Source organism: Coregonus clupeaformis, chromosome 29, assembly GCF_020615455.1.
Source record: "Coregonus clupeaformis isolate EN_2021a chromosome 29, ASM2061545v1, whole genome shotgun sequence".
In the NCBI taxonomy this organism is placed as follows: domain Eukaryota; kingdom Metazoa; phylum Chordata; class Actinopteri; order Salmoniformes; family Salmonidae; genus Coregonus; species Coregonus clupeaformis.
This window is the reverse complement of record NC_059220.1, coordinates 24,441,168-24,468,531: the sequence shown is the minus strand read 5'-3', so window position 1 is coordinate 24,468,531 and position 27,364 is coordinate 24,441,168. Positions and strand designations below refer to the sequence as shown.

General features: G+C 44.1%; 2 protein-coding genes across 5 annotated transcripts; one reads left to right on the top strand and one right to left on the bottom strand.

Moving 5' to 3' along the window:
* The first annotated feature begins 3,951 nt into the window (after positions 1 to 3,951).
* Positions 3,952 to 13,593, top strand: LOC121544899 (C-type lectin domain family 4 member K). Of its 4 annotated transcripts, XM_041855134.2 has the most exons (7): positions 3,952 to 4,154; positions 4,337 to 4,453; positions 4,527 to 4,820; positions 5,054 to 5,217; positions 5,540 to 5,601; positions 12,778 to 12,855; positions 13,040 to 13,593. In XM_041855134.2, exons 1-7 carry the CDS (start codon positions 4,028 to 4,030, stop codon positions 13,044 to 13,046), a joined length of 849 nt encoding a protein of 282 aa, XP_041711068.1. In that variant the 5' UTR covers positions 3,952 to 4,027; the 3' UTR covers positions 13,047 to 13,593. The 4 variants fall into 4 exon arrangements, with proteins under 4 accessions (XP_041711068.1, XP_041711067.1, XP_041711064.1 ...); XM_041855133.2 differs by lacking the exons at positions 12,778 to 12,855; positions 13,040 to 13,593 and adding an exon at positions 8,120 to 8,379 and having other exon boundaries at positions 3,955 to 4,154; positions 5,540 to 5,679; XM_041855130.2 differs by lacking the exons at positions 12,778 to 12,855; positions 13,040 to 13,593 and adding an exon at positions 8,109 to 8,379 and having other exon boundaries at positions 3,963 to 4,154; positions 5,540 to 5,679.
* Positions 13,243 to 26,996, bottom strand: LOC121544901 (tetratricopeptide repeat protein 8-like). The gene is made up of 12 exons (XM_041855137.2): positions 26,465 to 26,996; positions 25,458 to 25,578; positions 25,165 to 25,228; positions 24,726 to 24,975; positions 21,057 to 21,142; positions 20,865 to 20,952; positions 20,492 to 20,602; positions 20,102 to 20,241; positions 14,826 to 15,000; positions 14,507 to 14,629; positions 14,125 to 14,208; positions 13,243 to 13,946 (listed from the first exon to the last, which is right to left on the bottom strand). Exons 1-12 carry the CDS (start codon positions 26,576 to 26,578, stop codon positions 13,830 to 13,832), a joined length of 1,473 nt encoding a protein of 490 aa, XP_041711071.1. The 5' UTR covers positions 26,579 to 26,996; the 3' UTR covers positions 13,243 to 13,829.
* Positions 26,997 to 27,364: the final 368 nt, after the last annotated feature.

Sequence of the window (27,364 nt, the reverse complement as noted above, 5' to 3'; positions counted from 1 at the left end):
TACCAACAAAACTCTATATATCTACAGACCATTTTGCAAATGTTAAGATACCCTTATCAAAACTGTTAAACTCAAGTTCAAAAGCTACTGAAAATTGAATTAGACTGCATTTTTTTACATAGCTACAGTAAAAACAAAATAATAATAATAACTCTTAATTATTCACTGCTGATTTTCATTCTACATTACGTAATTGAAGACCTACCCAGGTGTTTTCCATTTTTATGTCATTACCATCTCTACAAAAGGGGACATCTTTGGAATATATTTTACATAAACATGGACCCAGCCAAAGATCGTGTAGTGGCTTACAGAGGTGGAAGAGTTGCCGGGAGAGGCAGAGGATTACGTATCCGTGGTGGAAGACGACTGAGGGGAAGACCCAGAGTTGTAGTGTCAGATGAGATTAGGGCTACAAACATTAATCATTTTGTCAATCATGGTCTATCAATGCGAGATGCTGGTCTCAGAGTGCAGCCAAATTTGCAACGCTCAACTGTGTAATCTATTATAAAAACCTTCCAGCAAACTAACAGGTAAGATGTGCATTCTGCATGGGCATCTAACTGTACTGAATATTACTGTAGAGTAGTAAATCGAGCAAAAGCTCTCCGAACCACTTGTGTGTGATTTTATTTTTGTTTTAGGAGCCAACGGTTACCAAATGGAGGGGGGAGAGGTAGGATTTTCTCTGCTCAGCAGGAAGCTGTAATTGTTGACATGGTCATTAGCAACAATGCCATAAAACTCAGAGAAATTCAAGAGAGAGTGTTGGCAGACAATAATACATTTCAAAATGTTGAAAGTGTAATCACAACAATCACCAGAGCACGGCACACACAGCAGTTACAGTATACTGTAATGTAAACGACTGTTATAGAATAACTGTTATGTTGCCCTGTGGATTTACAATATTTTAGAGTCATGGGGCTTGAAGCCAGGCCAAAACCCCACATGTTCGTCTTTGTGGATGAGGCTGGTTTTAACATGGCCAAAACACGCCGATGTGGAAGGAATGTGATTGGGAAAAGAGCAACAGTGAATGTCCCGGGCCAGAGGGGTGCCAACATCACAATGTGTGCCGCAATATCCTCTGAAGGATTGCTGTTACATAAACTACTAATTGGGCCATACAACACAGAGCGCCACATTTCATTAATGGATGACCTCTATGGAAGGCTTTTGCCAGTGTGATGTCACGAGAGGCTGTGTCCTGGAGGGACGTTACATCCCCCTGAGATGGCTGCAAACCCAGACAGCTATGGCTCCATCTGCTGGTATGGTCGGGAACTCCACCCCTCTATGGCCAAGCTTCCCACGCAGCTGAAACAAATCAGGAGCTGATGAGCTGAAGGTTTGTTGAAGGGAAGAGACACACTGAGGGTGAGTGTGTGGGTTGTGAAGAAACACAGTCTCCAACCTGGGCTCTCTGGAGGACAAGAGTGCTGCACGTCCACTTCCATGAGGAATATAAGGATTTGGAGATACTTACCTTTGGGAAATACTCACCTTTGGATATATGCACCTGTGGAAATACGTGAGAGACATTTGGAAGGACTTTTTGCTGGGTTGGCCACTAGCTGCAACGTGGACTACAGTAAGGCTGGGGAAAAGTTATCTGAGCGAGTGAGAATTATGATTTTGGATGTGGAAGAGACATCCCTGAACTGTTAACCCTTAAAGAGCCACAAGAGAACAGAATTTTGTTATATTTTCGTTAATTTCCCAAGACCTATAATAAAATCCTTGTTTTGTTTGAACCTTGTCTCCTTGCACTACTTGAGCAATCCCGCTGAAAGCTGTGTAGCCTCTCGTGACGTCACAGATGGTGGAGAATACAGGCACGCTCAAGCGTTAATAGTGCATGTCAGAGGAGGATACCGAAGGTTTGGGAAGGGAGAAGACGTCCCAGGCACCCAAGAGCTTCCCCCTCTCACAGGCCAGTATGGGAGGCCCAGCAGAGCAGTCACAGGAATCGTGCTAGCAGCTCCATGCTGGCGTCCTTCGCCGAGACAGAGGAGAGTGAGAGCCGAGAGACCCCGGAGACCGGCACTGTACAACACAGCACCAACTCACTGGATGGAGTGGAAACAGCCGAGGGCTGGCAAGCACCACGGCAATGCGGATGCCCTCTCCCGGCGTGATGCCTTCTTCGCTGCCTTTACCCCGACGAGGACGTCGGTCCCGAGGAGGGGGATGTGTGATGTCACGAGAGGCTGTGTCCTGGAGGGACGTTACATCCCCCTGAGATGGCTGCAAACCCAGACAGCTATGGCTCCATCTGCTGGTATGGTCGGGAACTCCACCCCTCTATGGCCAAGCTTCCCACGCAGCTGAAACAAATCAGGAGCTGATGAGCTGAAGGTTTGTTGAAGGGAAGAGACACACTGAGGGTGAGTGTGTGGGTTGTGAAGAAACACAGTCTCCAACCTGGGCTCTCTGGAGGACAAGAGTGCTGCACGTCCACTTCCATGAGGAATATAAGGATTTGGAGATACTTACCTTTGGGAAATACTCACCTTTGGATATATGCACCTGTGGAAATACGTGAGAGACATTTGGAAGGACTTTTTGCTGGGTTGGCCACTAGCTGCAACGTGGACTACAGTAAGGCTGGGGAAAAGTTATCTGAGCGAGTGAGAATTATGATTTTGGATGTGGAAGAGACATCCCTGAACTGTTAACCCTTAAAGAGCCACAAGAGAACAGAATTTTGTTATATTTTCGTTAATTTCCCAAGACCTATAATAAAATCCTTGTTTTGTTTGAACCTTGTCTCCTTGCACTACTTGAGCAATCCCGCTGAAAGCTGTGTAGCCTCTCGTGACGTCACACCAGCTGAAGAAAGAGGGCAAGTCAGAAGAAATATGGAAACCTGGGTGATTGTATGGGACAATGTGGCCTTTCACCACTCCCATACTGTCACAGAGTGGTTTGCAGCCCATCCTGGGATGGTGTCAATTTTCCTCCCCCCTTACTCTCCCTTCCTCAACCCCATAAAATCATTATTTTCCTCATGGAGGTGGAAAGTTTATGACCACCATCCACATGATCAAATGTCACTCTTGGATGCAATGAATGCAGGATGCCTGGATATCGCTGCAGAAGATTGCCAGGGATGGATCAGGCATGCAAAGAGATTATTTCCCAGGTGTACTGCACGAGAGGCCATACGTTGTGATGTGGATGAGAACTTGTGGCCCAATGCAGCAGACAGGGTTGACTAGCATTGTTATATATCTGTTTCATTTGGACAATATGCTATGCATATTCATAGTGTGTATACACTTTATGTTTGTTTAACAGTACTGGAATTATTTATTTGTGTGGATTTTGGAATTACTCTGCAAAAAGCAAAATACAGTAATTTGCAGAAATACAGTAAATTGTATTGAAGCATATTGCAGCCTTTCTGCTTTATTTCTTTACATATATTGCAGGACATTCTATACAGTACAGGTTTGCCACTCTTCTTTTGTAAAAATGACTGTTGCTTCATCTAAAAAAATATGATATTAAAGACAAATTGACCCATTTTCAAGTGGTAGCTGTTTTTAGAGTTTTGTAGGTCATGATACTATGAATGACAAAGTGTGCATGTCGTGAGAGACTGTTAGCTTTCATTTGGTAGAAAGATTTGCTTTTGAGACATGTAGGATGTGCATTGCCAAGTTGCATGTTGTTTTAATAACTGTATTTAGAGTTTTGCACATGTATCCGCAGTATTGAACAATGCTGGTTAGCAATCGAAAAAAAAACTGTAAAGAAGGATCAAGATTAACTGCATTCTGAGGTGTTGTCTTGGTTCCAGACACTAGCATAACAAACTGTGATCTCAATCAATAGGAAAAACTAAATTTTGCCACCCACACAAACACTCCTTCCTCCACTCAAACTACCAATGGCTTCACAGTATTCACATGAAGCATTGACATAGGGCAATGACTAAACAAATCCTCCACAGGCAGAGAGAACGAGTAAACAGTTGTTTTAGTTCAATATTGGCAGATAGCAGACAGACAAGTCAATGGAGAATTCTGACATATCAGAAAATGTGTTGAAGGGATTCAAGGGAACGTACAATGAGCTGATATGTCAGGATGATTTCAGCACAGATGGACATCCTCTCTATAACAGACAAGACCAACAACAAGGTACAGTGACCTTTTTGGGAAAAGCAAGAGAATATCTGCACTCCTATAAAATATAAATCCAGGAGCTTTTGACAGATTGTAGATTTGAGTCTGAAATTCTGAATACAGGGATGTCACTAAAATCTCGTGGATGAACCCAAATATTATTGCGGTAATACTTGATAAAATTGTCTCTTGTCCAGTGTCCATGTTCATGGTGAGAGATGGGCTGAGTTCTCGATTCTACCGATTGGTTGCAGTGAGTCTGGGCATGCTCAGTGCTCTTCTACTGGCCGTTGACATTGGTCTGGGGGTCCAATGTGAGTAGTGTCCTTTATCATTTCCCTCTCATTTAAATAATTAATTGAAAAATGTTCTGTCCTCTTCCTCTAGTGATGTTAGGTCTCTCTTTGGGCCCCACAGACAGCAAAGTCAGTGAGAAGTACAGTCCACTATATCAGAACTTGACACAGATCAGCAGTGAGCTGGAGCAACTCAGAGCTACCCACCGTAATATGATCCACGCCAAAGAGGAGGCCTTGACAGTGTTACAGAGAGAGCTCCAAAATGTGTACAAAACCAGCGGGCAGCTAGAGAGTGCCAAACACACTGGCATGGAGTTACAGAGGCAGGTTGAAAGCCTTCAGGAACAGAAGGTGGCATTGCAGTCCCGTGTCACTGAAGTTGGTGAGACTTTTGGGACTCAGTCTTTTGTAGCCTATGCTGTGTTGTATCTAGAAGCGACATTGATTAATTTATTAATGTATTCTTAGTAGATGTTTATATCAAAATAATCGCTTTGAGAAATCCCACTCTGGAGATTTGAAACAGCAATGTATGCTTATATGGGGGCCTTCATTTGTCAGATGTTACAGCAACAGTAATGTTTCAATGACTGTTTCCATTTCATTTTGTAACAGTGGAAAGCTGTGGCCGTTGTTTGCCAGGATGGGAACTGCTAAACTCAGTGTGTTACTACTTTCCCTTGTCTGACTCCATTCCTCTGAAAACGTGGGACAGAAGCAGAGATAACTGCATTAAACAAGGAGCTGACCTGGCAAAAATAGATAGTGAAGAGAAGCAGGTAAATTATTTGGATATATTCCACATGGTGTAACTTCCACACTGGGTTAAAGAATATATACGGTACATACCATGTTAGCATAGAATGAGTAGAACGTTCTAGCGTTCTCATCAGTTCTATGGAATGTGTGTCTAAATGTAATTATGTAAATGCCCCAGTCCATGGAGTAGGCCCCTTTACACGGTAAAGGTTTGACCTCTTTCTCTCTCTCTCTCTCTCTCTCTCTCTCTCTCTCTCTCTCTCTCTCTCTCTCTCTCTCTCTCTCTCTCTCTCTCTCTCTCTCTCTCTCTCTCTCTCTCTGTATGTGTCTGTGTCTGCTCAGGAGTTTATCAATAAGGCAATACAAGCATTAAGATACAGCTCAGGATCCTGGCACCTAACAGGGTTCTGGATAGGACTGAAGGAGGAAGAGGATACAGAGGGGACCTGGACATGGCTTGATGGGACTGAGCTGACTCAGGGGTAAGAGCTGCACAAGTTATTGGAATTGGTTTGTTATGTAGCTAGTATTACCATTGACTATTACTACTGTCCTATTACCTATTACAGTTTTTCTCGATTGCTAAGACACATTTCTTGAAAGCTGCTCTCCTTTTCTCTTAACTGTGAACACAAAACCCAATTTTCAAGCTACATTCACAAAACCTCAGACTCTTCTTGCAAAACCAAACTTTCACCTCAAAACAGTTCAATCTGTGCTCAAAACTGAACTATGTTGTCAAATCGTGCCCCAAGTCAATCAAAATAAAAAACACTACTGAACAGTCACTAAACACTACGTAGAAAAATAGAAAACACAATGCTCAGGACATGAAGCTGGAGAAATAAATGTTTATTGTTCACTGTAGGCTAAATGCATGTTGCAAAACAAAAAAAAACTGTGCATTTAGCACTTACTCAAGCATTTACCATTACTCAGCCACAGCATCATGTCTCCGTACTGGGTCAGGCCACAGGACTTCATCCACATCACAGGCCACATTTTGTCTGGCCAGGCAACGGGGGAAAAAACCCCTGGCATGCCGTATCCAGGCTTGGCATGCCTCCACACCTATGTCACCACAGGCAAGTCCCATGGCTTGCAGGAGATTTACCCTGGTGTAAGGTTGGCGTTCATATACCTTCCACCGCCATGAGGAGAAGAATTCCTCAATGGGGTTTAGGAAAGGGGAGTACGGTGGAAGGCAAAGATTGATAAAACCTTGGTTCATATTGTACCACTCTCTAACCTGGAGGGCTCTGTGAAAACTCACATTGTCCCAAACAACAACATAGATGGGATGCTCATCCTGCTGCCCTAACAAAGCATCTCGCATGTGATTGAGGAAAATGAGGAGCTGGTGAGTGTTGTAGGGCCCCAGGTTGGCATGATGGTGGACAACCCCATGATTGCTGATGGCAGCACATAATGTGACATTGCCACCACGCTGCCCAGGAACACCAACAATGGCCCGATGGCCAATCACATTACGGCCTCTCCTTCTCCTTTTGGTGAGATTAAACCCAGCTTCATCCATGTAGATGTATTGATGGGGTTTTTCCATTGCATCCAGTTGAAAAACCCTCTGTAGAAATAGATATAGTTTTGTAAGTGATACGGAAAAAGTGATTTAGGCCACTACAGTAAATCACTACTTAGAGTAATCAACATTGAATGTGTCTGGATATATGCCAACCTGTACATACTGGAATCTTTGCTCTTTGACTCTGTCTGAGTTGCGATCAAAGGGCACTCTGTATAGCTGTTTCATGCGCAGTCTGTTGCGCTTGAGGACACGATCAACAGTAGAGAGGCTGACACTGTTGATACCCTCAAAATGTAAATGGTCCTCAATGATCTTCTGCTGAATTTCGCTCAGTTTAATGGCATTGTTCTCACGGACCATATCAACAATTAGGGTCTCTTGGTGTGGGGAGAACATACCTGTCCTCCCACCCCCATGTGGCAGTCTTTCAATTCTACAAAAAGAGAACATGGAGTTACAAAAAAATATACATGGAATACTAGGCCTACAAACAGTTAGACCAACCCTCCATTACAATACTACAGTACATTGGTACAGTGATGTACTGAAACATATATTTACTTACAGTATACTGTGGTACAGTATATAGTATGTCATACAGTAATTGCTGTCAACATTTACATACTGTACTATAATGTCAAAAAAAGGTAATTACCTGTTCTCTTCTCTAAATCTTCGGATTATGGTGGACACAGTGAATCTACTGATGTTTGGTTGTACCCTTTGTCCAGCCTCCCTCATGCTCATACCATGGACAAGAACATGGTCAATCACAGTAGCTCTGATTTCATCAGATATTACTGTTCTTTGTCTTCGCTGACCACCTCGACCTCCTCTCACACCGAACTCTTCCTCTCAGATTTCTATCCATTGTAGGGCCTCACAAACCAGTGCTCTCTGAACTGGCTTACTGTATATGTTCCCTCACATCATTAGCCACAAGTGTGATCAATTTTGAGTTGTTGTGTTCAAGTGGTGACACCTGTGCTCTAATTGTGTTTGACTTTTGTCACCTGTGCTCACCATTATGCAGCACGGGTGCATCACAATGAAAATGTGTTGGCAAGTTATGTCTAAACAGGTGAAAAGTGCTTATGGTTTTGCCAAAAGAGTGATTGATTCAATCAGTGGGTTCAGGCAACTGAGCATTTGGTTCAGACAATAGGGTTTAGTGTTTTAGCAATTGAGAAAAACTGTAATTAACATCAGAGCCATATAGACTCTGAATAACATAGGTTCAACTTATCTGCTATGGCAAAGTATGGAGATAGACAGATTGTCTAAATATTAGCATTACCATTGTCTATTACTACTGTCTTATTACCTATTACGTAGTCTAAAAATGAACCTTGACCTTTGTTCAAGGTACTGGGCAGATGGGGAGCCTAACGACGCTATGAATAACGAGGATTGTGCAGCCATTTACTCCAAAAAACATCCCACGTGGACTTCGGATCGCATGAAGACTTGGAACGATGCCCCATGTAGAAATGCACTGAAATGGATATGTGAAATGAAAGCAAAGGCAGCCCAGGAATTAAAGTTGTAATCATTTGTCTCATGAGTGTTGCTATATGCAAAGACACTACATGTTAAATGAAAATGTTTATAACAAAAGTAAATAATTGGTTTTAAATTCTTGTCATTTAGCCTCTTTACGTGCAGCGCCAATATCAAATCAAATCAAATTTTACTTGTCACATACACGTGTTTAGCAGATGTTATTGCGGGTGTAGCGAAATGCTTGTGCTTCTAGCTCCGACAGTGCAGTAATATCTAACAAGTAATATCTAACAATTTCACAACAAATACCCAATACACACAAATCTAAGTAAGGAATGGAATTAAGAATATATACATATATGGACGAGCAATGACAGAGCGGCATGGACTAAGATACAGTAGAATATTATAGAATACAGTATATACATATGAGATGAGTAATGCAAGATATGTAAACATTATTAAAGTGACTAGTGTTCCATTTATTAAAGTGGCCAGTGATTTCAATAGGCAGCAGCAGCCTCTAATGTGCTAGTGATGGCTATTTAACAATCTGATGGCCTTGAGATAGAAGCTGTTTTTCAGTCTCTTGGTTCCAGCTTTGATGCACCTGTACTGACCTCGCCTTCTGGATGATAGCAGGGTGAACAGGCAGTGGCTCGGGTGGTTGATGTCCTTGATTATCTTTTTGGCCTTCCTGTGACATCGGGTGCTGTAGGTGTCCTGGAGGGCAGGTAGTTTGCCCCCGGAAATGCGTTCGGCAGACCGCACCGCCCTCTGGAGAACCCTGTGGTTGCGGGCGGTGCAGTTGTCGTACCAGGCGGTAATACAGCCCGACAGGATGCTCTCAATTGTGCATCTGTAAAAGTTTGTGAGGGTTTTAGGTGCAGGCTCTGCTGAGCCTTCTTCACCACACTGTCTGCATGGGTGGACCATTTCAGTCTGTCAGTGATGTGTACACCAAGGAACTTGAAGCTTTCCACCTTCTCCACTGCGGTCCTGTCGATGTGGATGGGGGGTGCACCCTCTGCTGTTTCCTGAAGTCCACGATCATCTCCTTTGTTTTGTTGACGTTGAGTGAGAGGTTATTTTCCTGGCACCACACTCCCAGAGCCCTCCCTGTAGGCTGTCTCGTCATTGTTGGTAATCAAGCCTACTACATTTACATTTACATTTTAGTCATTTAGCAGACGCTCTTATCCAGAGCGACTTACAGTTAGTGAGTGCATACATAATTTTTTTTCATACTGGCCCCCCGTGGGAATCAAACCCACAACCCTGGCGAAACGCCATGCTCTACCAACTGAGCTACATCCCTGCCGGCCATTCCCTCCCCTACCCTGGACGATGCTGGGCCAATTGTGCGCCGCCCCATGGGTCTCCCGGTCGCGGCCAGCTATGACTACTGTTGTGTCATCTGCAAACTTGATGATTGAGTTGGAGGCGTGCTTGGCCACGCAGTCATGGGTGAACAGGGAGTACAGGAGGGGGCTGAGCACGGCCCTTGTGGGGCCCCAGTGTTGAGGATCAGCGAAGTGGAGATGTTGTTTCCTACCTTCACCACCTGGGGGCGGCCCATCAGGAAGTCCAGGACCCAGTTGCACAGGGCTGGGTTCAGACCCAGGGCCTCGAGCTTAATGATGAGCTTGGAGGGTACTATGGTGTTGAATGCTGAGCTATAGTCAATGAACAGCATTCTTACATAGATATTCCTCTTGTCCAGATGGGATAGGGCAGTATGCAGTGTGATGGCGATTGCATCGTCTGTGGATCTATTGGGGCGGTAAGCAAATTGAAGTGGGTCTAGGGTGACAGGTAAGGTAGAGGTGATATGATCCTTGACTAGTCTCTCAAAGCACTTCATGATGACAGAGGTGAGTGATAGTCATTTTGTTCAGTTACCTTTGCTTTCTTGGGTACAGGAACAATGGTGGCCATCTTGAAGCATGTGGGGACAGCAGACTGGGATAGGGAGTGATTGAATATGTCCGTAAACACACCAGCCAGCTGGTCTGCGCATGCTCTGAGGACGCGGCTTGGAATGCCGTCTGGGCCGGCAGCCTTGCGAGGGTTAACATGCTTAAATGTCTTACTCACGTAGGCCATGGAGAAGGAGAGCCCACAGTCCTTGGTAGTGGGCCGCGTCGGTGGCACTGTGTTATCCTCAGAAGATGTGAGTTCCCAATATGGGCAATTATTTGCTTTATCACTGGTTGTTTGAGGATATTTTTGTTATTGGAAGGTATCCTGTAATCCTTGGGCACACACACACACAAACACACACACACACACCTCCCTCCACTCAAACCACCAACGGCTTCACAGTATTCACATGAAGCATTGACATAGGGCAATGACTAAACAAATCCTCCACAGGCAGAGAGAACGAGTAAACAGTTGTTTTAGTTCAATATTGGCAGATAGCAGACAGACAAGTCAATGGAGAATTCTGACGTATCAGAAAATGTGTTGAAGGGATTCAAGGGAACGTACAATGTGCTGATATGTCAGGATGATTTCAGCACAGATGGACATCCTCTCTATAACAGACAAGACCAACAACAAGGTAACTTAAGGAGAACGTGACATTTTGGGAAAAGCAAGAGAATATCTGCTCTCCTATAAAAAAATCTATCCAGGAGCTTTTGGCAGATTGTAGATTTGAGTATTAAATTCTGAATACAAAGATGTCACTAAAATCCCATCGATGAACCCAAACATTATTGTGGTATTAATAAAATTGTCCCTTGTCCAGTGTCCATGTTCATGGTGAGAGATGGGCTGAGTTCTCGATTCTACTGATTGGTTGCAATGGATCTGGGCATGCTCAGTGCTCTTCTACTGGCCGTTGACATTGGTCTGAGGGTCCAATGTGAGTAGTGTCCTTTATCATTTCCCTCTCATTTAAATAATTAATTGAAAAATGTTCTGTCCTCTTCCTCTAGTGATGTTAGGTCTCTCTTTGGTCCCCGCAGACAGCAAAGTCAGTGAGAAGTACAGTCCACTATATCAGAACTTGACACAGATCAGCAGTGAGCTGGAGCAACTCAGAGGTCCTGACAGGTTGCAACCTGGTCTCAGAGCATTTCGTACTATTCTGTATGTAAATCAGAGACATTCCATTTAGTATGATATGTTACGTTGCGTATGGTATGTATTATTTTGTAGATGTCCATCATCCATTTCATATGATATGTTACAAATTACAATTCATATGATATGTTACACATTTTCTAAATATACAATGTGTTACGGATTTTCAAAACGTACAATGTTACGAATTTGCAAAATGTATGGTATATTACGAATTCTAGCTAGGTGGCTAGGTGGCTAACGGTAGCTAACTCGCTAGGCTAGGGTTAAGTTCAGAGTTAGGTTAAAGTGTTAACGTTAGGGTTAGGGGAAGGGTTAGCTAAAAGGATTAAGGTTAGGTGAAGGCTTAGCTAAAAGGGTTAAGGTTAGGGTTAGGAGAAGGGTTAGCTAACATGCTAAGTAGTTGCAAAGCTAATGAGATTCAAACTTGCAACCGATGTTAGCATTATCCACCCACCCTGATCAACCACCCTCCTTTCATTTTTGCCTTAAGTAACCATCTGTCTTATGTAACCATACCAAATGTAACATATCATACTAAATGGAGTGCCTCAGTTTTAGGTACAGAATAAAACTAAATGCTCTGAGACCAGGTTGCGAGAGCTCCAAAAGCTGTACAGAACCAGCGGGCAGCTAGGGAGTGCCATCGCACTGGCATGGAGTTACAGAGGCAGGTTGAAAGCCTTCAGGAACAGAAGGTGGCATTGCAGTCCCGCGTCACTGAAGTTGGTGAGACTTTTGGGACAGACATTGATGAATGTAAATCCTTAGGAGTCGATTGACTCGTCTGTTTAAACTAGAGATGTGTTTTTTTGTATGGGCTGAGTCTCAATCCACTGCATCCGCCTATGTCAGCCTTCTGCATCTGCGATGGAAAGTGGCAGAGCTACAGCGCTGTTTGTCAGACCAGGAGACATCCCGAAAATCAGTCTTCTCACAAAAATTACTGTAGTGTCTGAACGGTACGGTTTGTCCTACAAACTAATATGACCACACTGTGGAAAGGGGAGACTCTCACGAACATGAGGGTCTTCTCCACAAGTGTCGTCTGAAAGTAACCCAGTACCGGTTAAAATAATTCATGGAAGTAGTTTTGTGCCAACAAAAAAAGGGTTTAAAATGTGTCCCAAAAAAATATATACAGTATTTCCTGAGCTTTCTTGTATCTCCTAGATATAGGAAAGACACTTAAAAACCTTAGTCCTTATTATTTATTTTTTGACTGTCTGTTTTCCATTTATTATTTTTTCATACCTACAGGGGTCCTAAAATTCAAAATCAAATAGCTAAATGATCCATTGTATGGCCATGTTAAAACATGGCTATCAGTTCTATGCAATGTGTCTCTATGTGGAATGCTGTAAGTGCTCTACTCCATGGAGTAGGTCCCTTTACATTGTAATGGTTTGAGAGCACTATAAAAGAGAAAGATAGTGGGGTTCTGGATAGGACTGAAGGAGGAAGAGGATACAGAGGGGACCTGGACATGGCTTGATGGGACTGAGCTGACTCAGGGGTAAGAGCTGCACAAGTCATTGGACTGGATACAGGTTTAATCATGTATGATCTTCTATGTATTTGTGTACACCAACATGATAAGCGGTTCTTGGTGAAATGGTTCCACTGTCTGTGACACTGTACCATTATCATTCAGGATAATACCAGAATGTCTAGAAAGTAACCTTTAACTTGGTTTAAAGGTACTGAGAAGATGGAGAGCCCAATGACCACTATGGAATGGAGGACTGTGCGGCCATCAAAATAAATCCCATGAAGTCCTGGAATGATGCTACGTGTAAAAGTGAAATGCAATCAAGGAAATTACTGTAAAATGTCCATTATTTCCTATACTATTTCATTCAAGTAAATACATACAGTCAAAATAATAGGCATTGGAATCAAATGTCAATTTAAGTTTTACATAGCATAAGATTGTATCTGTTGAAAGAAATTGTTTTAATATGAGTTTTGTATATTTTTGATTGTTTTTGATTGTTTACTCATTACAAACAAGACAGACTACAAATTGTGACAAGAGGAATGGTAGTACAAAAATACATCCCTGGTTTACATCTGAATACACTATAAAAATATAGCAGTATAAATACATTTACTATAAATATTTGTATTACATGTTCATACTTTACTATGTACATTTACTATCAGTGCTTAAAGGTACCTTAAATACTATTCTACAAGCCTGTGAACCAACCATTGAAAAGAAAAACGAGCAAATAAAACAGTTGTAAACGACTGTTTTACAATCATTTCTGTGCAGTGAGTTGCCCAAGCCAGATTGCCTTTGATATCATTTAGCCACAGTTTTGTGTCCCTGCAAGAATCATATTTGTCTGTAGATCGTGATGATGTCTAACCATAACATGAGGAGGCCAGTCACTGTTGTTCAATAGCAGCACTCTATGACAACTGAGTAAGTGAGATATTGCACAGGCAGACTGGACTTTCAGGTCAGGTGTGTCAATCAGTAGCTCACAGCACAGCAAAGTGCTGGCGCAGGTGTTTCAGGATCTCCTGGGTGTCTACATGCTCAGGGAAGGCATCCTCCGACCTCTGGGCAGCTGTATAGCTACTCTGCAGATCTCCAGTCTGGACACAGCAGAAGACAACAGCACATCAATTCATATGATCACTCATAACTAAAAACAGTATTTTATACCAGGCATAACCACTGTCCTTTTAATTTAAAACAGTGCTATGAATGTGCAGGCTACATGTCAATAGTTAAATAGATTAAAGTAAAAGTGCTGATGAAGTGTCTCATTACCTTGTCTGACAGAGTGGAGTAGTTAAAGTGCGGTTCATACATGTGAGGGGCGAGTGACGCAGCGGTCTGGAGGAAAGCTTTGGACTGTGAAGAAATTAGGAAATCAAAACAAAACAACCATTCTGAATTAGACTCAATACCAAAACATCAGAAGCAGTCCACTACTGTAGATGCTCCTAAATACTTTTTACATAATGTGTTGTACCATATGGAAAATAACCACTGGGTATAATGCCTTAGAAGAGCAAGCCTGGAAGAAGCTTCCACCAGTTGGAAAGAAAGTCTGTAATTTATAACAGTTTTACTCTCTCAATTCTCTAACCAAAACAAACATTTGATCAATATGATATATTTGAAGATCTAGAAACCCCAGTTCATTCACCTGCTCAATGTGTCCCTTGCGTAGCTCCAGCACAGCCAGGTTATTATAGGCCTCAGCATGGTCGTTGTTGAAGGCCAAGGCCAGTTTAAAACACTGGTATGCTAGAGTCAGGTCTCCTATTCCCTGTGGGGAGAAACATAAGATGCACGTAGCATAAACAGAAATGTGAAGAAGTGATAGCATGCTATATGTTCAAAGCACGCAGCCAGAGTTTGGATCCTGTCCAAGAGAAACCAGTTGGCATACAGAAGAGGGTGCTGTAGAGTACGTTCATGCAGTACCAATAACATCTGTGTGTGCTAAGCTAACGCTAACCCACCACGGCTACGTGTCCAATGTTGTACCAGACGTCAGCCTGCTCCTCATCGTTGGCCACCAGGGCCAGAGCCTTCTCGAAGGAGGAGAGGGTCATGTCATACTGCTGGGCATAGAAACAGCACAGTCCAAGGTTGTTGTACAGCTGGCAATGATATACTCCCATCTGCAGCAGCCGTCTACAGGAAGGGAAGGTTAGAGTGAAAAGACAACTGTAAAATCAATGCAACGATGCAAGGCATGTGTATCCAATGACATGATAAACATTCTTAAATATCGTAAAGGCATAGCCATAATAATCAGAGTAAGATTAGTTTATATATATATATATATATTTTTTTTTAGGTGGTAGATCAGCTTTAATATAACAGATAGATTGTAACTTCCATCAATGTAATTGTCTGCATCACTTCCAATCCCCCATATGTTTTTTTTTCTCGCAAATATATATACAGTGGGGAGAACAAGTATTTGATACACTGCTGATTTTGCAGGTTTTCCTACTTACAAAGCATGTAGAGGTCTGTAATTTTTATTATAGGTACACTTCAACTGTGAGAGACGGAATCTAAAACAAAAATCCTGAAAATCACATTGTATGATTTTAAAGTAATTATTTTGCATTTTATTGCATGACATAAGTATTTGATACATCAGAAAACGTAATATTTGGTACAGAAACCTTTGTTTGCAATTACAGAGATCATACATTTCCTGTAGGTCTTGACCAGGTTTGCACACACATTTTGGCCCACTCCTCCATACAGACTTTCTCCAGATCCTTCAGGTTTCGGGGCTGTCACTGGGCAATACGGACTTTCAGCTCCCTCCAAAGATGTTCTATTGGGTTCAGGTCTGAAGACTGGCTAGGCCCTCCAGGACCTTGAGATGCTTCTTACGGAGCCACTCCTTAGTTGCCCTGGCTGTGTGTTTCGGGTCATTGTCATGCTGGAAGACCCAGCCACGACCCATCTTCAATGGTCTTACTGAGGGAAGGAGGTTGTTGGCCAAGATCTCGCGATACATGGCCCCATCCATCCTCCCCTCAATACGGTGCAGTCGTCCTGTCCCCTTTGCAGAAAAGCATCCCCAAAGAATGATGTTTCCACCTCCATGCTTCACGGTTGGGATGGGGGTTGTACTCATCCTTCTTCTTCCTCCAAACACGGCGAGTGGAGTTTAGACCAAAAAGCTCTATTTTTGTCTCATCAGACCACATGACCTTCTCCCATTCCTCCTCTGGATCATCCAGATGGTCATTGGCAAACTTCAGACGGGCCTGGACATGCGCTGGCTTGAGCAGGGGGACCTTGCGTGCGCTGCAGGGTTTTAATCCATGACGGCGTAGTGTGTTACTAATGGTTTTCTTTGAGACTGTGGTCCCAGCTCTCTTCAGGTCAATGACCAGGTCCTGCCGTGTAGTTCTGGGCTGATCCCTCACCTTCCTCATGATCATTGATGCCCCACGAGATGAGATCTTGCATGGAGCCCCAGACCGAGGGTGATTGACCGTCATCTTGAACTTCTTCAATTTTCTAATAATTGTGCCAACAGTTGGTGCCTTCTCACCAAGCTGCTTGCCTATTGTCCTGTAGCCCATCCCAGCCTTGTGCAGGTCTACAATTTTATCCCTGATGTCCTTACACAGCTCTCTGGTCTTGGCCATTGTGGAGAGGTTGGAGTCTGTTTGATTGAGTGTGTGGACAGGTGTCTTTTATACAGGTAACGAGTTCAAACAGGTGCAGTTAATACAGGTAATGAGTGGAGAACAGGAGGGCTTCTTAAAGAAAAACTAACATGTCTGTGAGAGCCGGAATTCTTACTGGTTGGTAGGTGATCAAATACTTATTTCATGCAATAAAATGCAAATTAATTACTTTAAAATCATACAATGTGATTTTCTGGATTTTTGTTTTAGATTCCGTCTCTCACAGTTGAAGTGTACCTATGATAGAAATGACAGACCTCTACATGCTTTGTAAGTAGGAAAACCTGCAAAATCGGCAGTGTATCAAATACTTGTTCTCCCCACTGTATAGTACATAATATATATATACACACATACATTCATATAAATACACATACATACACATACATTCATATAAATACACATACATACACATATACATATCCTTTAAAAAAATATATTTCCCTTTATTACTTTCCAACACCACCACCCCTTCCCTAATTGGAGTAAACTAGTGAACAACTATGCTTAGGCCTCTACTTCCAGCTTATACATACTATATACTGTGATGCCACGAGAGGCTACACAGCTTTCAGCGGGATTGCTCAAGTAGTGCAAGGAGTCCAGGTTCAACCAAAACAAGGATTTTTATTAAAGGTCTTCGGCAACTAACAAAATTATAACACAATTCTCTTCTTCCCCCAGCCCACCTTCCAGACCGTCTCTCCCCTTCCAAAACAACTCCAGCCTATCAGCCCCTGCTTGGTTTCAGCTGCGTGGGAAGATTGGCCACAGAGGGTTGGAGTTCCCGACCATACCAGCAGATGGAGCCATAGCTGTCTGGGTTTGCAGCCACCTCAGGGGGATGTAACGTCCCTCCAGGACACAGCCTCTCGTGACATCACACATCCCCCTCCTCGGGACCGACGTCCTCGTCGGGGTAAAGGCAGCGAAGAAGGCATCACGCCGGGAGAGGGCGTCCGCATTGCCGTGGTGCTTGCCAGCCTGCTCTCTCTTCAACTCCTCCACCTCTAGGACCAGGGACTCAGCCTCCTGTTGTCTCTCCTTGAGTTTCTTACTGAACGCATCAGCCTTGGTTTTAGCAGAGTTTAGCTTCTGTTGAGCAGCTTTCAGTTCCTTCTCTCTCTCTGCCTCCGCATTCTTCATCTTGTTCTCCAACACCTTGTACTTCTCCTCTGCCTTCTTCTGGACCTCCTTACTACTGCGCAGGGTCTCCTCACACTCCTCGATGGTCCTGCGCAGCCTCTCCAGCTCCTCCTGTTGCTTATGGAAGGAGCTCTGTTGGAGTTTAGCCTGGAGGATATCTAACTCTTCTGTCTTCATGTCTAACTGTTGCTTTAACAAACGATACCTCTCAGCGGTCCCCTTCAGACCAGACAGTTCTTTGTCCAGATTCTGTAGCTCCGTCTCTGTGTCGGTCTGGGCACCTGCCATCCCTATCAGAGCCCGGGCGGGAGTGAGTAACTCGGAGGATTGCACCGGAGCCTTCCCAGGATGAGTCTTGCCTCTCCGTTTCCGAGGTACTCGGGTTATCCTCTCCTGAGACTCTCTCCAGAGTGGGTAAAAGGCTGGGCAGTCTCGTCCAATTAGGACAGGGACGGGGAGGGAATCAACCACCCCCGCCGTCGTGTATATGGTTCCCCGTGTGCTGGTCATTGTAAGTTCAGTAATGGGTATTCTCTGGTGTCCCCATGGACACAGGAAACTGGGAGGACTTTCCCGGGGTCAGACACGTTGGGCCCACCAAATCCTTACGCACCAGGGTGGCCCGGCTACCAGAATCCAGTAAGGCCTCCACATCATGGTGATTCACAGTTACCGGGCAGGTGGGGGGTCGATCTGGGCCGCCATCTACGACTCCCAAGAGCGAGGCAACACGGTGTGTGGGTGCTGAGCTGGAGGACTCCGCAGTGGGCATAGGTTCATCGGCTGGTTTCCCACACTGCCAGGAGATATGTCCCATCTCCCCACACCGGTAACACTGTCGAGTTTCCCCCTCCTGGTGTACTCTTCTTGGACCCGCCTGGTTTCTGGCTCCCCCTGGAGCCGGGATAAGTCCTGACGTGGCTGGGTTCGAGACCTTGGGGTCCTTTGGACGGGTCCTTCCCATTTGTGGTGGGGCCGCACTCCTGGGGGTCTTTTCGGGAAGCATTCAGCATCTCCGCTGTGGCCTGGTACTTTTCCACAGCTTCCACGGTCAGATCAGCCGTGGTCAAGGCCTGTTGACTGATGAACCGTTTTGCCTCATAAGGCAGGGCGCGTAGGTAACGATCCACCACAACGGCCTCCACCACCGCCGCTGCTGTATTCCTCTGCGGATCCAGCCATTTCCTTGCGATTCGGACAAGTTCATGCATCTGCGCCCGAGGAGGTTGGTCTGGTTGGAAGGTCCAACTGTGAAAGCGCTGGGCCATACCAAACTTTGTGAGTCCATATCTGCTGAGGATCTCAGACTTCAGGGCATCATAGTCAGTAACCTGGTCAGGGCCCAGGTCCCGGACAGCATTCAGCGATTCCCCGGTTAGAAAGGGGGCTAACAGACCAACCCACTGTTGCTTGGGCCAGGCTTCCCTAGTGGCCGTGGCCTCAAATGCATGCAGGTATGCCTCAATGTCATCGGTAGCTCCCATCTTAGATATAAAGTCACTTGCCTTTATTGGGCGGGTATTTTGGACCACCCTCTGTCTCTGCAACTGCAATTCCTCTGCCTTCAGAAGGTTGGCTTTCTTTTGCTCCTCCAAGAGAGCCACGTGTACTTGCATCTGGGCTTGCTGGCCAGCAACAAGGGCTTTCAATATGTCCTCCATTTCAGTCGGCGGGGAGCCTACGGCCAACTTGGAAAACTGGGTGATCAAACCTTCGGTATCCTCCTCTGACATGCACTATTAACGCTTGAGCGTGCCCGTATTCTCCACCATCTGTGATGCCACGAGAGGCTACACAGCTTTCAGCGGGATTGCTCAAGTAGTGCAAGGAGTCCAGGTTCAACCAAAACAAGGATTTTTATTAAAGGTCTTCGGCAACTAACAAAATTATAACACAATTCTCTTCTTCCCCCAGCCCACCTTCCAGACCGTCTCTCCCCTTCCAAAACAACTCCAGCCTATCAGCCCCTGCTTGGTTTCAGCTGCGTGGGAAGATTGGCCACAGAGGGTTGGAGTTCCCGACCATACCAGCAGATGGAGCCATAGCTGTCTGGGTTTGCAGCCACCTCAGGGGGATGTAACGTCCCTCCAGGACACAGCCTCTCGTGACATCACAATACATTTTATGGACACAGTGAATTTTACAATAATTCTATTTTGTTAGTTTTTACTCCTGAACTTCCTCTACCCTCAACCCCTCCAATAATTTTTCATGATGTCCATCCGGTTTGCTTCTATATGCCATATCTTTCTAACTGTGCTCTTTCACAAAAGCTCTCAACCTATAACCTATATAGTTATTATGGACACAGTATGCTTTCCATTAGTTATCCTGTTGTTATTAGTTGTTGTTAATTGTTATTAGTCCCATCCTTCAACTTCATTCAAGATGAGGGAATTAAAGGGAGTGGTGTGTGTGTGACTAACCTGTAGAAGCGCCGGGCGATCTCAGGCTGGTCCGTGTAGAAGTGATTGCTGCCTATGGAGGCGATAGCCTCAACGTGAGTGTTGTCCTGCTTCAGGACGTCTTTGTAGTACTCTGTGGCTGAGGTGATGTTGTTCATCTCCTGTGAGAGACGCAGATAACAAATATTATTAAAGACAGATTTTGGACCTCCTGATCAACCTGCATCTATTCTCTCAATTGACAGTAGAGTTATTCAATAGCTACTAGAGATGCAAAACAATTAGGCTCTAAATTCCAAGGCAATAAGCTGCTCAGTTCAGATTACACATTTGACATGCCGATTTCAACCTATGCTTTCTTTAAGCAAGAGAACGCTTTACAAACAAACAGCAAAAAAGGAATCATGTCACGTACCTCGTGCGAGCAATTCCTGTTAAGAGAGTGACCTCCCCAGGGAAGTGGTCCAGACCTTGCTTGAAGAGGGTTAGTGCAGTTATAGGCTGATCAAGCCGCTGATACACCTGTTTTAGTGGCAAAACAGAACAATAAGTATTTTTATGTAATTTGTAACAAATATAGGGTAGTAGATCGATGTAAAAACCATAAACCTATTTGGACTTATAGAAACAACTCATCGTTGAGTGACGCACCACGTGCTATCTGCTATGGAGAAGCCTTGTGTCATGGTTAATCCATACTGTATACACAGTGGTTTTCCACTTGTAGTTACACAGTATTTACAGTGTTAAAAATGTGTTAGGGACAGTGTAGGTTGTATGTTACCTTGGCTAGATAGAGGTATGTGTCCACCACCTCCTGATGATTGAGAGCAAATCGGAACTGTTTTTCTGATTCCCGGTGTAAACCAAGTCTGTCAATAAAAACTGTCGCAATGTAGTAAAACTGTAGTGGTAGTATAGTATGCATTGTATAATAACCGTTTTATGAGATCTAAGTAATTAGCTAAAGCTTTACCTGTAGTAGCATTTCCCCAGCTGGACTTTCCACCACCAGTCTTTGAACTGAGCATTCTCAGCGGCCAGAGCAGCCAGGTCTAAAGCCTGTACACAAACAAAAAAAAGGTACAAATGACTTTAGAGTGAAACTTACGAACAATAACAACATGGAAAGCCAAAGATATACACTAATATTGAGTTACAATATTACTTTGCCCTCAGAACAGCCTCAATGCTTCGGGACATGGACTCTACAAGGTGTCGAAAGCGTTTCACAGGGATGCTGGCCCATTTTGACTCCAATACTTCCCACATTTGTGTCAAATTGGCTGGATGTCCTTTGGGTGGTGGACCATTCTTGATACACACTTGAAACTGTTGAGTGTGAAAAACTCAGTAGAGTTGCAGTTTTTGACACACTCAAACCGGTGCACCTGGCACCTACTAACATACCCCGTTCAAAGACACTTAAATATTTTGTCTTGCCTATTCACCCTCTGAATGGCACAAATACACAATTCATGTCTCAACTGTCTCGAGGCTTAAAAATGCTTATTTAACCTGTCTCCTCCCCTTCATCTACACTGATTGAAGTGGATTTAACAAGTGATATCAATAGGGGATCATAGCTTTTACCTTGATTCACCTGGTCAGTCTATGTCTACAGACACCCGACAAGACCCAAATCCCAGTCATTCGCATGAGAAAGAAACTGAGATATCGTGGACGTTGGTCGGAGTGCCTTGTAAGGATCCGACGGCGAGCGAGTAAACTGCCTCTTCTATCAATCCTATTAGCCAATGTTCAATCATTTGAAAATAAATTGGACGACCTAAGATTAAGGTTATCCTACCAACGGGACATTAAAAACTGTAATATCTTATGTTTCACCGAGTCGTGGCTGAACGACGACATGGATAACATACAGCTGGTGGGATATACACTACATCGACAGGATAGAACGGCTGACTCCGGTAAGACAAGGGGTGGCGGTCTGTGTATATTTGTAAACAACAGCTGGTGCATAAAATCTAATACTAACGAAGTCTCAAGGTTTTGCTCGCCTGAGGTAGAGTATCTCATGATAAGCTGTAGACCACACTATTTACCAGAGTTTTCATCTATTATTTTTGTAGCTGTCTATTTACCACCACAAACCGATGCTGGCACTAAGATTGCACTCAATGAGCTGTATAAGGCCATAAGTAAACAGGAAAATGCTCATCCAGAGGCAGCACTCCTAGTGGCCGGGGACTTTAATGCAGGGAAACTGAAATCCGTTCTACCTCATTTCTACCAGCATGTTAAATGTACAACCAGAGGAAAAAAACAAAAACTCTAGACCACCTTTACTCCACACACAGTGACGCGTACAAAGCTCTCCCTCACCCTCCATTTGGCAAATCTGACCATAACTCTATCCTCCTGATTCCTGCTTATAAACAAAAACTAAAGCAGGAAGCACCAGTGACTCGGTTAATAAGGAAGTGGTCAGATGACGCAGATGCTAAGCTACAGGACTGTTTTGCTAGCACAGACTGGAATATGTTCCGGGATTCTTCCGATAGCATTGAGGAGTACACCACATCAGTCACTGGCTTCATCAATAAGTGCATCGATGACGTCGTCCCCACAGTGACTGTACATACATACCCCAACCAGAAGCCATGGATTACAGGCAACATCCGCACTGAGCTAAAGGGTAGAGCTGCCGCTTTCAAGGAGCGGGACTCTAACCCGGACGCTTATAAGAAATCCCGCTATGCCCTCCGACGAACCATCAAACAGGCAAAGAGTCAATACAGGACTAAGACTGAATCGTACTACACCGGCTCAGACGCTCATCGGATGTGGTAGGGCTTGAAAACTATTACAGACTACAAAGGGCAGCACAGCCGTGAGCTGCCCAGTGACACAAGCCTACCAGACGAGCTAAATCACTTCTATGCTCGCTTCGAGGCAAGCAAGACTGAAGCATGCATGAGAGCATCAGCTATTCCGGATGACTATGTGATCACGCTCTCCGTAAGACTTTTAAGCAGGTCAACATTCACAAGGCCGCAGGGCCAGATGGATTTGTACTCCGAGCATGCTCTGACCAACTGGCAAGTGTCTTCACTGACATTTTCAACCTGCCTAAATGACTACCGACCCGTAGCACTCACGTCTGTTGCCATGAAGTGCTTTGAAAGGCTGGTCATGGCTCACATCAACACCATTATCCCAGAAACCCTAGACCCACTCCAATTTGCATACCGCCCCAACAGATCCACAGATGATGCAATCTCTATTGCACTCCACACTGCCCTTTCCCACCTGGACAAGAGGAACACCTACGTGAGAATGCTCTTCATTGACTACAGCTCAGCGTTCAACACCATAGTGCCCTAAAAGCTCATCACTAAGCTAAGGATCCTGGGACTAAACACCTCCCTCTGCAACTGGATCCTGGACTTCCTGATGGGCCGCCCCCAGGTGGTAAGGGTAGGTAACAACACATCTGCCACGCTGATCCTCAACACGGGGGCCCCTCAGGGGTACTCCCTGTTCACCCATGACTGCATGGCCAGGCACGACTATAACACCATCATTAAGTTTGCCGACGACACAACAGTGGTAGGCCTGATCACCGACAACGATGAGACAGCCTATAGGGAGGAGGTCAGAGACCTGGCCGTGTGGTGCCAGGATAACAACCTCTCCCTCAACGTGATCAAGACAAAGGAGATTTTGTCTTGATTTTGAGATTTTACAGGAAAAAAAAGAGGACTGAGCACGCCCCCATTCTCATCGACGGGCTGTAGTGGAACAGGTTGAGAGCTTCAAGTTCCTTGGTGTCCACATCACCAACAAACTATCATGGTCCAAACACACCAAGACAGTCGTGAAGAAGACACGAGAAAGCCTATTCCCCCTCAGGAGACTGAAAAGATTTGGCATGGGTCCTCAGATCCTCAAAAAGTTCAAGAGCATCCTAACTGGTTGCATCACCGCTTGGTATGGCAACTGCTCTGCCTCCGACCGCAAGGCACTACAGAGGGTAGTGCGTACGGCCCAGTACATCACTGGGGCCAAGCTTCCTGCCATCCAGGACCTCTATACCAGGCAGTGTCAGAGGAAAGCCCTAAAAATTGTCAAAGACTCCAGCCACCCTAGTCATAGACTGTTCTCTCTGCTACCGCACGGCAAGCGGTACCGGAGCGCCAAGTCTAGGTCCAAAAGGCTTCTTAACAGCTTTTACCCCCAAGCCATAAGACTCCTGAACAGCTATTCATGGCTACCCGGACTATTTGCTGCTCTTTAATTATTTGCTTTTATTATTTTCTTACTTATCTATTTTTTACTTAACACTTTTTTTTTCTTTCTTAAAACTGCATTGTTGGTTAAGGGCTTGTAAGTAAGCATTTCACAGTAAGGTCTACACCTGTTGTATTTGGCGCATGTGGCAACTAAAATTTGATTTGATTTGTCATGGAAAGAGCAGGTGTTCCTAATGTTTTGTATACTCAGTGTGTATCTGTCTTGGTAACACATTTTTAACATCATTTTCATGATGGAAGATAAAAAAGAAAAGGAATGGTCATAACATGTATTGAACTCGAATAACCCAAATAAATACAAGTACAATGACAAAAATATTTTTGGAGAGACCATGTTCATTGCCTTACATTCATTAAAATACTCTTACCTTGGATAAATTGGGCTTCTGGGCATATTTAGCTAAATTGAGTCTGGATAAGTTTATAAATGGCCCCTCAGGATTGGTCAACATGGAGGCTGTTCCCAGCCGGACAAATCTCCCAGACGCACTAGTAACAGGACGGGCAGTGTGTGCCGTGCGAGGGGTCCTGATGGCTTGTTCCATCGTCCCTGGTCTGCCAGACTGAGTACTGGGCCTCACAAACCCTGTGATAGGACGTCCTGATTGGGTCATGGGCCTAGATTCAGGACAAAAAAGCTCAGTTCAGATTCAGAACTAATCTGATGCTTTTCAAGGTACATAATGCTCCCCACGACTCAATGTCATAAACATTGTTACAGTAATTACACAATTTCAGTAGGGGAAATGCCTTGGGATACTTACCTAACACATACAAGATAGCTGTGAATTCTAAAATGTCACATACCTGATGGCTGGAGTAGGTCCACCTCCATGGCTTGTTTCAGTAAGCCTCAGTGATGTCCCAATGCCTGAAAGAAAGCTTCATTACTGTTCACTCAAAGAGCTGAGAACATATTGGACAGATTTGACCAGATCAGAATGGTAATATATTATTGTGATTGAGACAGACTTTGAGATTTACTGATCTGGTAGGCTCAGTAGGATGTTCTGTGGGTATGGTCAGGAGTTTTTCCTGACCATTTAGCCTGACCAGGAAAAACTATTGGCCCTCTGGGACAGTTCAGAGTTTAGACTTACGAGCAACCTGAGCGATGGAGCTTTCATCCAGCAACATCTCAGCGATCCCCTCCTGGTCCACCTCCACCTCATCAATGTACACCATCTCTGTCAGAGCACGGGTCTTCAGACTCCATGCAGCCTGTCAAAGAAGAAACAGCTAGCTATGTGATTAGAAGGAATATTTACAGTGAGTCAGATTTTATTTTACAGTGTGAAGATTATGTTTACTTTGATGTTACAAGGTAGGGAACTCCAGTACAGATGTACTACAGATATTTCATTCATTTAGCTATCCATTCTATTGGTTTTTCAACATGCCAGATTAGAATCAGCATGTCGAGAGACAGAAAAAAAAGGAGCACAGCAGTTAGAGGTTACCTCTGAGATATATGATGAGGAGTCAGGTTCCTTTTAAGACAGCAGTGAGTGAAATTATGAGAGCAGAGGTGAATACAGATTTGATACATACATTATAGAAATAAAATGTCAAGAAAAAGGGAGCTAAGAGTAGCTAAGATTAATTAAAATTGAGATGAAACTGACAGCAGGGGGAACAACAGCAGTGGTCCTCTGTAGCTCAGCTGGTAGAGCACGGCGCTTGTAACGCCAAGGTAGTGGGTTCGATTCCCGGGACCACCCATACACAAAAATGTATGCACGCATGACTGTAAGTCGCTTTGGATAAAAGCGTCTGCGAAATGGCATATTATATTATTATTATTATAACTAAGGTCTAAACTTGCCAGATATGATAGCTAGGCTAGCTAGCTAGTTAACAAGTAGTTTTTTTCTAGCAACCAATACTAGCTAGCTAGCTAACAATGTGCTAGCAAAACAACAGATAGCTAGCAAGCAATGGCAGAGCATCTCTGGCAATGGTAAGACGATAACGAAGAGGCAATGATTCAGAAAATGTCAAAGATGATTTTGCAAGCATGCTATCAACATTAGCTTGCTACTGCTAGCTAAATTGAATTAATGCCTGGAGCTGGCTAGCTAGCTAGCAAGTTTAGCTTTTTAATTACCTGGTCGTATGGACTGTCCTCCAATATCTTCGAACAAATACTGGAACATGGTTGGAACTTCCGTCTTCTAAAGTAGGTCCATGCAAGAAACAAGGGATCCATCGGTATCTCCATTTTTGCTTATTTGCTTGTGGTGCTAAAATAAATGAAGACGAAGCTAGCTAGGTAAATTAGAGCTTAGCTATCAACGCTAAACTTGTTGCTTGAGCAGCAAGCGTCCTGTCACTCCCAGCAACGGAGGAGAGGGGAGGTCCTCTTCTATGTGCACTTGATTGAGCTCGCTCAGCACGCCAGAGCGTTTGGAGGTGTGCACTGGCACTACTTTTAAGACCATTCCATCCTTTATAGTGCTAACTCTTCCCACTCGGAGCATTGAGCTTTTTGGCATTTACCGTGAGAACAAATAGCATTCTCTGAAGTGAAGCATGATCAATGGGTTTCCTCAAAACCTTTCGTGTGCTTTCTTTGTATTCAAGCTTCATCCGCTAAATTCTGTGACCTTTATTTCAGCACCCACTGAGTGGACAGTGACTTTATTTAAAGTAGAAGCTGGGAGAATGGGAGGCAAAAGTAGCATAATGTGAACCTGAATGCGTGTGCTCTCTAAAAATATATATAATTGGTGTATTACCTATAGCCTTTGCATGGATAGAAAACTACTGCAGAATGTTGAAGAAATGTGCAAAGGGGTAAAATATTAAACGGTGGCGCCATATACTTAGATTGAGAGCTGTCAAAATATTCCTGGCATTGACTTCACACCATGGGTTAGAGCCCATTCTTTAGGAGAGGACGTTTATGTCCAATTATAATGATTGCCATTGGTCCGTGAACATCCCTTCAAACGCTAAATGGATATTTGGGGATGTGATTGGACAGATTGTTGGTCTATCACCAATG